A 16,320-nucleotide genomic window follows, 5' to 3' on the forward strand; every position below is an offset into this window, starting at 1 on the left:
TGTTGAATCCATTGTTCTTTTGCATTCGGGAGACTACGTAGAAGCATCACTCGAAGGAGGCGTCTCAACTGCGTATACCCTTTCCAATGGAATATATTTATGATGGCCAACTTTTCTTGGATGAGAGTATCCCTTTCATCCGTCGGGTGTGGACAGAGCAATCATAGTAATCAAACTGGACCGAACCGGCCGGTCCAATTGAAAGAACCATAAATCGGACGTCGGGTCTGTTCGGACTTTGTCATGTGTTTGCCACGTCACTCGTTCAAGTAAATGGAGACTGGACTCGATTTCGAAATTTAAACCTGTCGACCGTCGGGGGTCCGTTGGGCTTTCTACACATAAGAGGGGATTTGGAACGGCCCATCTCAAGTTGCCACGCTCGAGCTTTTCAAACGACGCGATGCGGCGCCCTCTTCCCCCCCTCCTCTCAGATTCCTCCCCCTACTCGCTCCCGATCTCGGCTGGCGAACTATCACATAAGAGGAGGATTCTCGACCGAGATCCAGAGCTGGAGGTTCGATCGTTTAAGGAGGAGGGGAAGGAGAAGTGGGTTTGGAGGGGTCCGTTATGGAGAAGTACGAGAAGCTGGAGAAGGTCGGGGAGGGGACGTACGGGAAGGTGTACAAGGCGAAGGACAAGGCCACGGGGCAGCTCGTCGCCCTCAAGAAGACCCGCCTCCAGATGGACGAGGAGGGCATCCCCCCCACTTCCCTCCGCGAGATCTCCCTCCTCCAGTTGCTCTCCCGCTCCATCTACATCGTTCGGTGCGCCGATCCCCCATCCCCGTCACTTCCTGTTCCCTCCACTTTCGATCAATGACGGCTCATGTTTCGTTTCGTCCGAACTGATTGAATCGATCGCTTCCTTTTTTGATTCTTCTCTCTTGGGATCTCTTTTGGTGGTGTAGTTTGCTGAATGTGGAGCAAGTGAAGAAGAATAACAAGCCCATTCTCTATCTGGTGTTCGAGTATGTGGATACTGATCTCAAGAAGTTCATCGACTCCTATCGCAGGGGATCCAACCCCAGGCCGATCCCCTCCCCTGTCATTCAGGTGCTTGTCTTTGGACCTACGCGTTTCTTATTTTCAATTCCTTTAGTTTGAGAAAAATGGAGTTTGTGCGTCCTAGTTTATTGATCATACAGTGAATCAGTTAGGATTAATAGAATTTGGCTTTGGAAAACATGGATTTCTCGCTATTGAGTTGAATATTATGTCAATTTGTCTACAGTGAATCGGTAAATATTCCTTCAATGTAGCATTGTACATACTACCGGAAAATAACCTTCTCTCTTTTGCATAGCAGAGCTTTTTGTATCAGTTATGTAAAGGAGTTGCACATTGTCATGGTCATGGAGTGCTTCACAGGTCTTTCTCTTTCTAGGTTCTCGTGTCTATATTTTGAAGGAATGCATATCATAAGCACCACGTATTTTACGCCCAATGTGATGCAATTGAAACAGGGATCTGAAGCCTCAAAATCTTCTTGTTGACAAAGAGAAGGGCATCTTGAAAATAGCCGATCTTGGGCTGGGAAGAGCCTTCACCATTCCTCTAAAGAGTTACACACACGAGGTCCTTAAGTACTTTGTCTATTTCCTTGTTTAGAAATGTGTTTCAACTCTATTTTCAGGTTTTCTAATTTGCTTTACTTTTACTTGAATTATGTGGTTAATTTCTTTATTTGTTTTGTTATGTAGATCGTAACGCTTTGGTATAGAGCTCCTGAGGTCTTGTTGGGAACAACCCACTACTCAATTGGAGTGGATATGTGGTCCATAGGATGTATATTTGGTACGATAACAACATTTTGTTTAGTTCATTATGTGAAATATCTTCCTACTCAGGCTTTAGTAGAAAAATAAGGATCTCATTTGAGTTTTTTTATTTGGTTAATGCAGAAGTAGACTTTTCTGTTTCCATATAGCATTATGTCAAGAACCATGTAACTAGTGGTAACTGCTTTGGGTATTAGAAGTTATTGAACATTTGGTCGGTCGGCTATTGGTGTGGCTCGTAGGCTCGCGAGGAATTGTCCGCTTTGGGTGATGGGCATACCTGTAGGCTCGCAATTGGTGTGCCTCGTATGCTCACAAGGAATTATCCATTTTGGGTGATAAGGGAGACTCGACGAACTTATGAGCCCTTAGTTCTCATACTCATCAACCAATGTGGGACTAAATGACTTTATCAGTGCTCCCTTCCATAGGGGAGCCAAGGGCTCATAGCCGAAGTGCATGACTCGGGAGCGAGTTTGCTCGTCAATGTGACGGCCTCGGGCCCTCCTAGCGCCAATTTGATAAGGGACCATTTGGTTGACCAGCCATTGATATAGCCCTTAAGCTCGCGAGGAATTGTCAGTTTTGCATGATAGGCATACCCATACGGTTTTGCCCTTTCATAGCTCGTGAGCTCCAAATGGTGCCTCTGAGAGTAAGGGAGACCCGACGGACTTATGAATCCTTGGTTCTTATACTCCTAAACCAATATGGGACTAAATGATCTTATCAGTGCTCCCTCCCGTAGGGGAGCCAAGGGCTCATAGCCAAAGTGCATGGCTCAGGAGCGGGTTTGCTCGGCTAAGGTGTAGGCCATGGGCCCTCCTTATAGCGCTAATCTGATAAGGGACCATTTGGTCGGTCGACTATTGGTTCAGCCCGTAAGCTCGTGAGGAATTGTTCGCTTTGGGTGATGGACGTACTTATATGGTTTTGCTCTTTCGAATCTCCTGAGCTCCAAAAGGCGCTTCTGAGGGTAAGGGAGAATCGACAGACTTATGAACCCTTGTTTCTCATACTCAACCAATGTGGGACTAAATGGTCTTATCAGTGCTCTCTCCCGTAGGGGAGCCAAGGGGTCATAGCCGAGGTGCATGGCTTGGGAGCAGGTTTGCTCAGTCGAGGTGCAGGCCTCAGGCCCTCCTTCCTCGAGCTCGACACCCTGTCGTCCGACTCGACGGACGACTCATTCTAAACCCAGTTGCAGTCGGTAAATCGATACCTGGACGAGGTCTAGAGAGAATTCCATAAGTCCAAGGAAGAATTTGGGGAAAGTACTTTGGTAAGATCCCCCTTTGTTTAGGAAATTCAAGACAAACCTATCCCCTTAAATTTCACCTCTCGACGTTGGAGGCCTATGACGGTGGTTCTGACTTGATGGAGCATGCCATAGCCTTCCGATTCCCTGATGTGTCGAGCGTTTCCTATCACCCTCTGAGGCCCGACTTGGACGTGGCACAACTAATTGAGGCTATTCTCGGTTTTGTCTTTTGACCAGCTTGCAAGAGAATTCGAGCTTCACTTCCTAGCCAGCATGCGACCCAAACCGTCCATAGCCATGCTCCTTTGGCTGAAGCAGAAGGAGGATGAATCCCTCTCCCTCTTTGTCGTCCGCTTCGTTGTCGAGATCCAAGGGGTTATGCAGGCATTCATGATGGGCCTACAGCCTTCGAGGTTCTTTTGGTAGCTAGCCGAGAGGTTGCTAGCAACCATCCCCGAGTTGCTCCAACGAGCCAACCATTATGTTGCCGCTGAGGCATTGGTGGTAGGAAAGCACGAGGAGTTGCACAAGAGGCCCCGTGTGAAGCAGTCCCGAGGCCAATCCTTGGGGCCATCGCTCCCAAGGCCCCCTTTGCCACCTCCCAACTTATCTAGAATGGCGATCTTCCTCCAAATTAGGGAGAAAGGGCTCTTAAGGGAGCCCAACCCATTGAAGACTCCGCACAAGTTTAGGGACTGATCCAAATATTATAGGTTCCACTGTGACTACAGCCACGACACTGAGGAGTGTTAAGATCTAAAGTACTAGATCGGGATGGGCCCGAGATCACCTTCGAGGCGGGCGAAGCCGAGTACCCCGACCACGATGATGCCCTAGTGATCTCAGTCGGAATAGCCAATGCCCGAGTGAAGAGGGTGATGGTAGACATCAAGAGCTCCACCAACGTGCTATACCTCAACACTTTCCAGAAGCTCGACCTAACCAAAAAGGATCTCACTCTGATAACCTTGGCACTCATTGGGTTCACGGGGGATTCCATCTCTCTCCTAAGAACCACCACCATGCTCATCACCATCGAGGAGGAGTCGACATGATACCTCACGGTCGGCGTGATGCAAGGGCATGGTACGAACTCAAAGGGACACAACAGGCACCACGGTGATGTGCGGTCGTGCCCATGTCGCTCGATGTCGTACAAGATGGCGTCACGCAGCATGGAACCGTACAAGTTGACCCGCGCTGTCCGGGGAATACGTATCGGCTGCTCGAAGCATTAACAGCCATTAACGAGCTGAGTATAGAAGACCCCCGTGATAGATATAAATGTCGACCCCTTGGCCAGTGTTAGGGGAGGACCTCGAACACTCAAAACACCCTTAGACCCAGATACTAAAGCTTCAGAGGGGTCGAGTTGAGAGTCCCCTTCCTGACGTTGACCTTTTGTGTAGGAAGGCGGCATTGAAGCGGGAACTCGAAGTCCCACCTCGGGTTGGCCCTGATGATGCCAACCCCGACCCGACCTCATCTTTCCATCCTCATCTCGGACACTCACGTGAATGCCCTCGCACAATCAGGATTGGACCAAGCCGTATTGACTCCCAAGACATGACACGAAGACACAAACACTCTTATACTTGACTAATGTCATGGTCTAGCATCCTAATACATAATGAATCTACTAGAGGTTCAAGTTAGACAGATGGATCATTGTTTGGTCTATTGCATACATGATCACGTGCTCCCCTCCAGGAGTACAATTTAGGTTCATGTGAATGCTTGATAAATTTTATAGCAAGTTTCCCATTCAAAAGTTAGGCCACTTTTGGGTGAAACAGACTTTGGAAGATGTGCTAGGTGGATTTTAAATGAGTGGAGACAAAATTGATTTTAATTCTGGACCAACATTTTTGCACTTATCCACCGACCTAACATTCATTTTGGGCAAATTGATCCACAAAGTTCAGTGGGTCTGGCGAAATCATCTTAACATTCATCTGATGGAACTAACAAGAACTGGTGTGTTCCCAAATCTACTTATTGTATTCTGATTATTACATGCCACACAATTTGCGCCATGATTATTTTTGTCTTGATTATCCATAATATGTTCTTTTTTTTATGCTTTAGTGTCATTTTATGCTCTCTCTAGATAATGAATATCAATGTCACGAATCTTGACCATGCCGGTCATAGGGACCAGTTCATACCATTCAATAATTTTCAGGTCCAAAACATATATCTTGATGTCAGTACAGTACAATTTATTTTTATTTCTATAGTATTATGTCCAATGATACCAGGTTGTATAGACTGGTATACCGCCAAGATAGTGGTACCCTACCTTACTGATAGGTTACCGAAATTGGTATTAGATGGAGAAATTGGTTTCACGACTGACAACTTAACGAACATATTGGCACTGGTTTTGGTGTCAATTAGTATACTAACAATCATTATTTTGGTTTGCTTTGTGATATAATTTTTAAAAATGAACCAAGTTTCAGATAATGAAATTGCCATGTATTTCTGATGAGATTACTCTTGAATAGCAGTCTAAGTTTGCTCATTGATTTGGTTGTTAAACGAGGCACAAAATTTGCATCAGTCTTGTATTGTCGCCTTCCTTGTGTGTCTTATGTGCTAAATTCATTTTGTTTTAATTATTAGCTATGACTTTTCGTTATAAAGTGGGTTCTCTTGCCATGCAGTTAGTCTCAGGCATGACAAAATGGCAAGAAGCCAAACTACTATGACCAAAACCATTTATGATCTCAAGTGTCTTCACATGTTATCCATTGCCTTAATTTTTTTTGTATTATTCTACTTTTTTCCTTACACTTCTTTTGGATATGTTCCTCATTTTCATTGGCTTCAGCCCCTTGAAGGTTTTCTTTTTCTAGCTTATGAATGGGTTCAAAATTTATGGTACAATCACTTCTCCCAGGTACTATATCTACTAGGTCCATTGTCTAGTCTTCTCTTAAAGTAGATTCTCTAAGATGCATCTTCTCATTCTGTTGAATTCAACTGTTGTTCTGAACTTGTGAGACACTGTTCAGCTCTTCACTTTTTATTCCCTTTTGAGGTCTGTTATGATACCTGACAAATCTTCAGACTGGACTAGTCATCACTTGATGAATGTTTTATGTATTCTTCTATGATGATATTTTAGCAAGGTGAATGTCCCTCATCTGCCAAGGTACAGCATTCTTCAGGATCTAATACAGTTGAAGAAGGTTGCCCCCTTGAGCTTCTTTGGAGGATGTGTTAAAGCAGTTCAGAATACCTATAGCCAACTATTGCAGAAGAGGATATGCCATCTGGTCTGCTATTAATCTCTTAGTTTTCTTGTTAACACAGCTGAAATGGTGCAAAGACAACTGCTTTTTCCTGGTGACTCGGAGTTGCAGCAATTACTTCACATCTTCAGGTTCGTTTTCCTACCTATCAAGTTCTTAGCTGATTTAAGTGTGGTCCTCCTTGTCAAGGTTAAAAAGAAATTCAGGTTATGAAAACACTGTTATGCTATCATATTCAGGTTGTATATGGTCCTGTATTCTTATATAATTTTATAATGTGTTAAGAAATTTAAATGCAACAGGATTTGATATTTTGAAATCATTTGACTGAAATGAATCAGATAATAATTCATAATAGCTTTTCTCAAAAGAGATATAATAAAATTCTCATGGCTTCTGCAAAAAGTATATTGCATTCTGTATATATTGTAAAACTCAACCTGTTACTTGGCAACAAAAGATGTGAATTACTTTCATTGTTAATCCTATTTTCTTTTCCTTTCCCTTTTTATCATGTAAAAATAAGTTTGAAAACGTCTCTCAAGTAAATATGTAGAGATCTCTCCTTTTTTTTTTTTGCTATTTGTGTTCTATTTGCTCAATTGATCAATATATAATGTTTCTCCAAGCATATTTAAAGTAGACCTGTTGAAGTGCCCGAATTTTGCATTCAATATCCTGCTGCTACATATTCCATTTTCACTTAAGAGTTCGCATAACATTCTCCCGTGAAGGCTTTTAGGGACTCCAACTGAGGAACAGTGGCCTGGAGTTGGCTTACTGCGGGATTGGCATGAGTATCCACAGTGGAAACCTCAAAACTTGGCACGTGCAGTTCCGGCGTTGGAACCTCAAGGCGTTGACCTTTTATCGGTAAATCAAAGCTTAACTTTCTAGTTAATTTAGGAAGTCTTATGGCAGAATTTAGATTGTTAATTCAGGCTAAGTTGATGAGTGAAGTTGCAATCTTCATTTGATTCAGTAGATTTTGTTGTGGGTTTCCACCAGTTATTAAGATATGGATCTGGCTTTCTCAAATTATTAGTCCCAACAAAAGTGTATAAATTTGTCATGCCAATGCGGAAGTTCTCACTTATGTTATTAGATCAAGATATAAAACTATATAAAGTGTCATTTTCACTTTTTCTCTAATAAATTTCTGATATCACATCCTTCTCCGACTGATAGCAACCTTTACTCTTTTTGACGAGAACTTACGATTATTGAGGTACTTATTCATTATTGTATATGATCTGATCATTTAAACTTGATGTATGATCATGTTTTCCCATCAATAAGTATTTAGAATTTTTTTTAGAATTAATGTCTGATGTATTACACTCTGATATTTGCATAAATGCTCCTCTGTGGTAGTTTATTATATCTTGGTTAAGATATAGTGTTGAGTTACCTAAAATAATTTTCTTGTCAACAACTATGTTTTGCAACTGATGATTGTTGCTGTTTCCTGGTGCAAAAAATCTTTCAGAAGATGCTTCAATATGACCCAGCCAACCGGATATCAGCTAAAGCAGCAACGGAGCATCCCTATTTCGATTCCCTCGACAAGTCACAATTTTAGTGCCTACTACAATTCTGACGTTCTAAAGTCAGAGTAGGAGTTCTTCAGTACTTGTGCTGTCATCACATCTGTTGTACACTTTTTCGTCGTGGAGCAATGCATTCATCGATGCCTATCGTTGTGTAATGTTTATTCTGTTAATTTCTCTCGACAAGAACTGATATTGCTTGCTTAACCTGTAGTTTGTACAGGACTCTTTTATTATTGATCGACCCACCTATCCTCGAGGTGCTAAAAGAACGCAACGAGGATACGAAGCACATAAACATACAAGCTTCTAAAATCCATCCGGATGCACAGTCACCCTCCACCCTCTGTTAAGTTAATACTCGCCAATATAACATCCAATGATATTTTAGTGATTGAATGTTATAAACGAAATATTTAATGTAATGCTTTACATAGTCTATAGAGAACTATGTTATTTACTGGTTTATTTGATGTAATGTTTATATATATTTATTTTTTTATACTTTATATAGTATATAAGAACTTAAGTTTGATCGTTCTATTTTGGTTGATTTTGATGATTATTTTAGACTCATAAATGAAAATTATGTACGGTCATAGGTAAAATTGTTAAAAACACATCATCTAAATAGTTATTTTGAGGGTTTTCTAGCTTTGTAAAGTGGTGCGAAGTATCAACCAATACAGTACGTAGGAGCTACTCGGGTGGTACATGACTAGATGAGTCTTTGGGGTGTTGTCTAGGGTTGATTCGTTATCTTGTTTCGTAGTAATATTATGTGGGCACTTGTTGAGACTTTTATTTGTGACGGATCATCTTGAATCTTTTATCGCATGATTGTTTAAAGCTTGCCAAGTATATGTTTATAATTTGTATTGCATATTAAGATTGTTGCTTGTGGATCCTAAATTAAATCTTTTTTTAACTCATGTTTTCTTTTATAGGCCCTTAAGGGATTATAAGAGGCTTTGGAGAGGTTGATCCTTTGTGGATGGATATGCAAGAGTGTCGCACGATTTAGGTAAAATCAGTTAAATTCATGATAGATGATTTCAAAGTGAGATAAGCACATTTAAAAACAATTTGCATGTAAATATGAGGGACCTAGTAGGGGTATATTGAGAGTAGTCAGTAAGCATGATCATTTGGGGGAAACATACATGAGATGTAGGGAAAAGAGTTGCTTAGAGGTGCATGCATTCGAGATTGGCATTCAGATGATGGCTAACTCTTTGTGCAAGAGGCATCATAAGGACAAGCAAGTTGGGATGAATGCATAGCACCAAAAGATTGGGATGGCTGAGTTTAAGTTATGTCTCGACGTTGACAACCAAACTTGATGGTGTTGAAGGCAAATGAGGCATTTAGCAAAATATGAGACTATATGGTGGGATAGGTTGCTCAACAATAAAAAAAAATTATACAAAACTCTGTGAGGAGAATTGCTAACTCGAAGAATTCAAAACTTATGCAAGATCTTGTATATGGACGATGAGCCATCTCTGACTATTCTAAAATGATTGAAACTCAACACCATAAAGCATTAGAACTTCTCTTCGTTATGGGAAGAATATATTTGTAGGAGGTTGAAGTATGCAGTAAGTTCAACATATTACTAGGTCTTGAGAGGTGTATGAAGGGTTATACTGACGAATAATGTACAGTTTATTCAGCAAAACATAGTAATCTAAGAGGATGGTGGCCTCCAAACCTTTGGAAGGAAAGGATGCGAAAAGAAAAGTTACTCTAATAAGACAAATGTCTAGGAAAGATAAGTCTCAGTCCTCCAAAGGGAGAATCATATGTAACGAACTACACATGTTGAGGAGGGGTACCTCAAGACAATAACTCCACAAAGCTTGATAGATCGAGTAAGTAGTGAGGAGTCATCGCATGAGGCAATGCATTAGTGGATGAATTGCGAGATCAAGTTAGAGAGCGACCCAAGGCAACACTAAATGAAGGCACACTTAGAATTAATGTGGAGATCAAACTCAATAGAGGGCTGACCCATGAAATGGTGGGTGCGAGAGTCACTATCAACTCAATGCAAACCAAGAAGCGGAGTAACTTGGGTGGAACTTGGAAAAATACCTAAGTCGCATAAAGAGAGTTGACATATATGTCAGAACTTGGAATGGATGTACGAAGTTTTTCTTTGATAGAAGTGAAGGACATGAACTCTTGTGAGGAGTGGGAGCATGTTATTACATTAGTCCCTCATTCTACATGGTGCCAAAAATGAATAGAGTTTCAAAACACATGCATCTTATCTCTGAGATACATTTGACTGAGGAATTAAGGTAACTCAACTTGCGGAGGTGTGGTTAGAGTCAGAAGGTCTTGGTATAAGACAAAAGGATATGGAGGTAGGTACTCTTGAAGAATATACTATAGTGTTGTTATTCGAGTTGTTGCAAAGGAATGGTGCACAGCTTAGGATCCAAACAATGACATACCAATTTTAACAAAGTCAGTAGGCTTTGAAAGATGCTATGCGATAAACTGTCCTAGAATTAGAGTGGATAAAGATCAATTGCTAAAGGACGAACACAATCAGAGGTGATGGAGGCCTTACGATGTGTCGGTAAAGGTCACACATGAAGAGATTATAGTTTAAGTTCATCTCACAAAGATTATAATACAATAGAGATGCCACCATGCGGTAACATAGTATGAGGAATCATGGTGAAATAGTTTAAGGCAATATGACATATAAGGGAGATGTCCCACGGGGGACTTGATTATATAGAGGTATAATCAGAGCTATTGGGAGCTCTACTTTAGTGAATAACATGACGACAAGAAGGACTATGAATTCAAGAAGTGAATGCCATGACACCGTAGAGACGAGTCTTCCGTGCCTGCATCAAATTTTGCATTGAACGAAGCCTTAGTTATTAATATATAGAGGTTATATACCATTAAGAGGGAATTCTGAGTGCAAGTACTAGTGAGTTCCACGAGGGATTTAATCATACGAAAGTATAATCAAGAGCTATTAGGAGCTTCACTTTAGTAAACAACATGATGACAATAAGGGCTATGAATTCAAGGAGTGAATGTCATGGTACCACAAAGGCAGGTCTTTTATACGTGCATCAAATTTTACATCGGATGAAACATTTAATTATCATCATATGGGGGTTGTGTACCACCGAGAAAGAATTCTGAGTGCAAGTACTAGTGAGTCTCATGAAGCAGCTAGAGAGTTGGACTACTTTAGAATTCATATTCATTTAAAGGGGCATGGTAAGTTAGAGGACAAAATCGACATTGCTATCAAGGAAGCAAAGGAGAATAGAATCGGTGCAAGCTCTACAACATGATGACGAATGACATATATGGAAGTTACAATTTGTCTTCCATCAACCAATAAGAACTACTTGAAGAACATATATATGTTAAAGCTGGTGGTTTAAAGGAGCGAGGAAGTGACGATGAGTTTAGATGGACTAAAACTAAGCATCAATTAGAATGGAAATTGACTTGGAATAGTGTCCTAATGCTAAAGAGGCGGATGTATTGATCACAAAGAAAGAGACGTATATAAGGCTAAAAGGTAGAGTTTAGGGAACTTTGTAAGGTCAGTGCCAATAAACTTCTTATCAAAATAGCTAAAAGTAAAAAAACTTCAGGTCGATATAGAAATACTTGACCTAAGGAATGAAGTAGACAATATGCGATGTTATAACTTTTATACTCAGAAGAGTAAACGACAAAAATAATGGAGAAGACTATATAATCTCAAACACGACCAAAACTGTTGGAGACTTGTTCCAAGTCGAGGTAAAGTTTTACTTTTTTTAGGCAAAACTTCTGTATTTTAGAAGTTTAAGGTAATGAGAAGGTGAATCACAATAGCTAACTTAATACAATGAGTACAAACACTTCAAGTGCTTCAGAAGTGTAAGCAAAAAGCATGTGAAGGTTAGTGATCAAGTCAATGCATGAAGTACAACCCTTGAGAACGCGGACAAAGTGGAGCAATTTTTATCTTCTCAACTCTTAAAAAAATAAATAAAATCAAGTATTTTAATTTTCTTATTTATCTAGTAAAGGAGCTTTGTGTATGTTCAAAGACCATTCAAAGAAACTTAGTAGAAGAAATTTAGTTGTCAAATCTTCACCAATAGTGATCTGCGTTACCGAGAGTAGACTATCTGCTTTATTTTCCAATAGAATATCAATCAAAAGTAAAAGTGATAGAAACTTAGTTGGAGATGACAACTAAGTAGAAGAGAAATCGATTGACAAATTTTACTGAGGAAAGACCCAAAAAGCTTCAAAATCGATGAGGCAATATTTGTTAAAACTCAAATAGACATCAATCTAATTCAAGTGGCATGAGACGTTTGAGAGATCAATGCACAATAAAGAGAGTCTTTTTCTTCATCTGAATGATTTGTAGGAACCTACAACGATTAACATAACTCAACTGATCGTACACTAAAATCAAAATCATCGACGAATTGAGGTAATATAGTATATCATAGTCTTGTTCTATATCTGTGTCATGTTGGTATTTGTGTGAACTTTTGATTGCAGTGGGCCACTTTGAACTTTTTGTTATACGACAGCTCGGAGTTTACGAAGTTCATATTTATAATTTACATTACATTTGCTAAAATTACTACTTATAGATCTCGAGTTAAATATTTTTTATAGCTCATCTTCTTTTTTGTATGGTCTTAAAAATTATAATTTTTTTAAAAAAGATTGATACGATGAACACAGTATCATACAATTTAGATAAAATTAACTTTAGGACTGACACGGTATCATACAATTTAGATAAAATCAAACTTTAAGTCCGTGACATCTTAACATCTAATGATATCTTGTGATTGAATGCTATAAAGGAGGATCTCATAAATACTCTTTGATTCTGTTTTCCTAATGAATTATTGGTTGATTTCCTTTCTTTAGTCGGTACATCTAAATTCACCATGTTGGATGAATTAATGGATATGGGAACATCAACCACCTACCATTCGCATTTCTTCTGACAAACCCACTCCAACTACGATGCTACTTTTGTAGTGTTCGCAATATATTTCACATTGCGTACTGTCTCGTAAAGAATCGTGACATCGACACACAAGTCTTGCTTTCCTATGTGGTCAAAATTGTAAAGGAAATATATCTTTGTCATGACGAGAAGAGGCCGACAAATAAAGTCAAGTAAGGTTTGATAATATGATATCGATGCACATTTATGATATGCAGCAAAAATCAAAGCTAGTGCTGAAAATTAAGATCGAGTTCAGTTGGGAAGATGAGCGGAAGTAGAAGGAAGCTTAGATTTCCTTCATAATAAAAATGGTCTTTATATCAAGACAATAAAATAAATATGGTTTTCTTTTCTTTTGGAAAAGGAAAGCAAGAAGATTCCAATCATAAACTATAGGAAGAACAGCTAAATCTTTTTTTCTCTAATTAAAATTTCTCTATAGAAAACTCTGGACTGGGATTTAATTATTCAGTAATGAAAAGCCAAAAAGAAAAATATTCTTTAAAAGAACTTATGATTATTATTAATTATTCATCGTAATTATTATTGCTAGCAGTATCTAAGAGTTTATTGCAAGGGTTGTTGGCAGATACATGTCACTAATGCAACCACACCGCCCCCCATCTCACATAGATTGCTCCTCTCCCACCCCCCACTCACCCGACCACTATTAACTCCCGCCATACCTCCCACTCCACGCGCCCGATCCTACTCGAGCCATGAAGGTCTCCGGCGAGAACAACGGCCACCTTCCGTCTCCCACCGACGCCCGCCATAAACTGGAACGCCGACGGCGGCGACGCAAGCTCTGCTGCCTTCTCTGCCTCCTTATCCTCGCCCTCCTCATCATCGCCGCCGTCGTCCTCGCCCTCACCGTCTTCAAGGTCCGCGACCCGACGATGGAGCTCGTCTCCACCACCGTCTCGGGGGTCTCCCCCAACATCAGCCTGTCCTCCCTTCGCGTGGAGTTCAACATCACCCTCGACCTGGCGGTGCGCGTCCGCAACCGCAACTACGCGTCCTTCGCCCACGCCTCCGGCGGCCACACTCAACTCCTCTACCGCGGGGCCGAGGTCGGAAAGGCCAGGGTGGAGCCCGGGCGGATCCCGGCGCGGGGAACCGAGCTCCTCCGCCTTGCTCTGGAGGTGGAGGTGGACCAACTCGCGACGGATCTAGGCAGCCTCCTGGCGGACGCCGCCTCGGGGGCGGTGGCGTTCGACGCGGAGACAAGGATGCCGGGTCGGGTCACCTTGCTGGGCTTCATAAAGCACCACGCGGTGGCCACGTCCGACTGCCACGTGGTCATCGGCGTTCCCGACCTCAGCGTGCAGAGCCAGGAGTGCGCCATGAAGACGAAGCTTTAACCTCACCAGCGGTGGGCGGAAGCTGCTGTGACTACTATTCGTGTTGGCTTTTCTATTATAGAGAGTAGCTGTTACGCATATCATCTTCCATATACATAACGTATAGCTTTGAATACACGTGTACACTTTTTAGATGTGTCGTATGTTTACGCAACCGATAGGTGGTGGATACTTGGATACAGTCGCACTGTACATATATTCCATTAGATGGTTTTAAAGGTAAAATTGAATTCATATTTAATATAAATTATCAGGTAAACTTAATTATGTTAAAATATTTAATATAATTAGATGTTAAACCCAATGAGTGAATTACCGGTCCCTATAAACCATGAAATGGAAGTTGGATTTGATACTCGAGTAATTAATTAATTAATTAATTGGTTTTGGTTTCATGTTTTATGTGATTATTATATTATTCAATGATAATGTTAAGAACATTATTGAAACGACATATGGATTGAGATGACTCCAATCTCAATGCTAGAGAGACGGACGTATGAGCGAGAAACTATTGGTGTTTTGCACTAGTTGTTTTATGTCGAGACGAACGATGTTAAACTCTAATCCAAGGTTCAATTGTCAGGAACTCTAAGCCTGAGCAGGATGTTAATGTGTCTCGGTCGATGTTCCGGTCCGTGTTGACCAGGTGCTGTCAGGTCAACAGAGGCGCGATGCATCATCTACGGCAGCTGACGTCAAGAGTCTTATCGCCATTATTACCATCATCAAGGATATTGATCACTCTTATGACCAAATCATCCATGATAAGTTTTCATAAGCAACAACTTTGATTACCGATCCAAATATCTTATTTCAAGAAAAGAATAATATTGATTTTAACACAAATTCTAACACATCATCCTCTCTCAAATTTGAGGGATGAATGATGTATTTTAAGGGGACGATAAAGAAGAGAAATTAGATAAAAAGAATATTTCTCATTCTAATTTTTCTTAAGGAGTCTCGGAAGACGAATCCAAATATGAGCAATATCTATTCTAATCGTAATCGATTAGAACGCGGACCATCAAAAAATAAGTTAAATGATGTCACCCTAAAGATTTCAAGGACCATTAGTGAGAAAAATAAAACAAAAAGAAATCTGCTTACATGTTTAAATCCGAAAGAGACTTAGAAAGAGACCAAATGGAATAAGATTTCCTAAAACCTATAGAGAAAAGGGACGGACAAAAATGATGGATTGAGGCTAAATATCATTGTATTAATGATGGTGATAAAAATATTATAATACGATTGTTTAACACAAGAGTATGAGAAGCTAACCAGCCTTAAATTGAGAGGAGAGAAGAGAAAGAGAAGAGATTTGCAAGATTTGCAACTCTTCTTCTCCTTTACGGTCACCTTCCTAATATTTTCTGAATTGTATAACCTTTCCAATATTTTCTGAATTCTATAATCTTAAAATTATCTAAAAAAATATTCGGTAGTAGCGATAAGAAGAAGAAGACCCAAAGATAATCAAAAAGATATTCCCCTTGCCTTCCAACTTATACCGATAGCTATGTTGTTCATGTAGAGAAATCTAAGGAAGAACATAAAATAAAAATATCAAATTTCTTAAAAAGTTGTTTATCGTCGTGCTGCGTAAAACCCACAAAACTTAAATTCATATGTGAGATAGTTGTGTTTTACCTAAGGAGATCGTATATCTCTAAATCTCTACAGATCCATAGAGAACTCATTCTCCAATGAGCACCTGCAATAATTCATGGGCTTATTGGATATATAATAAGATAGAGGCTCTGGTGGATATCTTATATTCAAGCCTCTACTCGTTGCAATGCCTACCATATGTGTGTGACCCTCTAGGTCTAATATCGAGTTGGCCATGAGTCATACCTGTCAGAATTCCTTCTAGCTCAGTAAATTATTATTTTTATAATAATTCATTCGACTCATCGACTATGAACGTACTAAGCCCCCAAACGATATAAGGAAATCCAATCCTTTGGACCTATATGTCCTCAGTTACTGTATACATATAGTCCCTCATCCATCTAATATCCTAGAGACCATATACCAAATATGGTGCTGTTAGACCCATAGAGTTTCTATTCGAGTCTC

At 40.3% G+C, this 16,320-nt stretch overlaps 2 protein-coding genes across 2 annotated transcripts; both read left to right on the top strand.

Moving 5' to 3' along the window:
* Positions 1 to 412: 412 nt before the first annotated feature.
* LOC103980250 (cyclin-dependent kinase B1-1-like) lies at positions 413 to 8,081 on the top strand. Its single transcript, XM_009396579.3, has 8 exons — positions 413 to 767; positions 911 to 1,055; positions 1,309 to 1,370; positions 1,466 to 1,577; positions 1,703 to 1,796; positions 6,363 to 6,432; positions 7,036 to 7,174; positions 7,791 to 8,081. Exons 1-8 carry the CDS (start codon positions 571 to 573, stop codon positions 7,881 to 7,883), a joined length of 912 nt encoding a protein of 303 aa, XP_009394854.2. The 5' UTR covers positions 413 to 570; the 3' UTR covers positions 7,884 to 8,081.
* A 5,506-nt stretch (positions 8,082 to 13,587) lies between these two features.
* LOC135609306 (uncharacterized) lies at positions 13,588 to 14,232 on the top strand. Its single transcript, XM_065102414.1, has one exon. It carries the CDS (start codon positions 13,588 to 13,590, stop codon positions 14,230 to 14,232), a length of 645 nt encoding a protein of 214 aa, XP_064958486.1.
* The last annotated feature ends 2,088 nt before the right edge of the window (positions 14,233 to 16,320 follow it).

The sequence above is a fragment of the Musa acuminata genome, chromosome BXJ2-4 (genome assembly GCF_036884655.1).
Source record: "Musa acuminata AAA Group cultivar baxijiao chromosome BXJ2-4, Cavendish_Baxijiao_AAA, whole genome shotgun sequence".
NCBI lineage: Eukaryota > Viridiplantae > Streptophyta > Magnoliopsida > Zingiberales > Musaceae > Musa > Musa acuminata.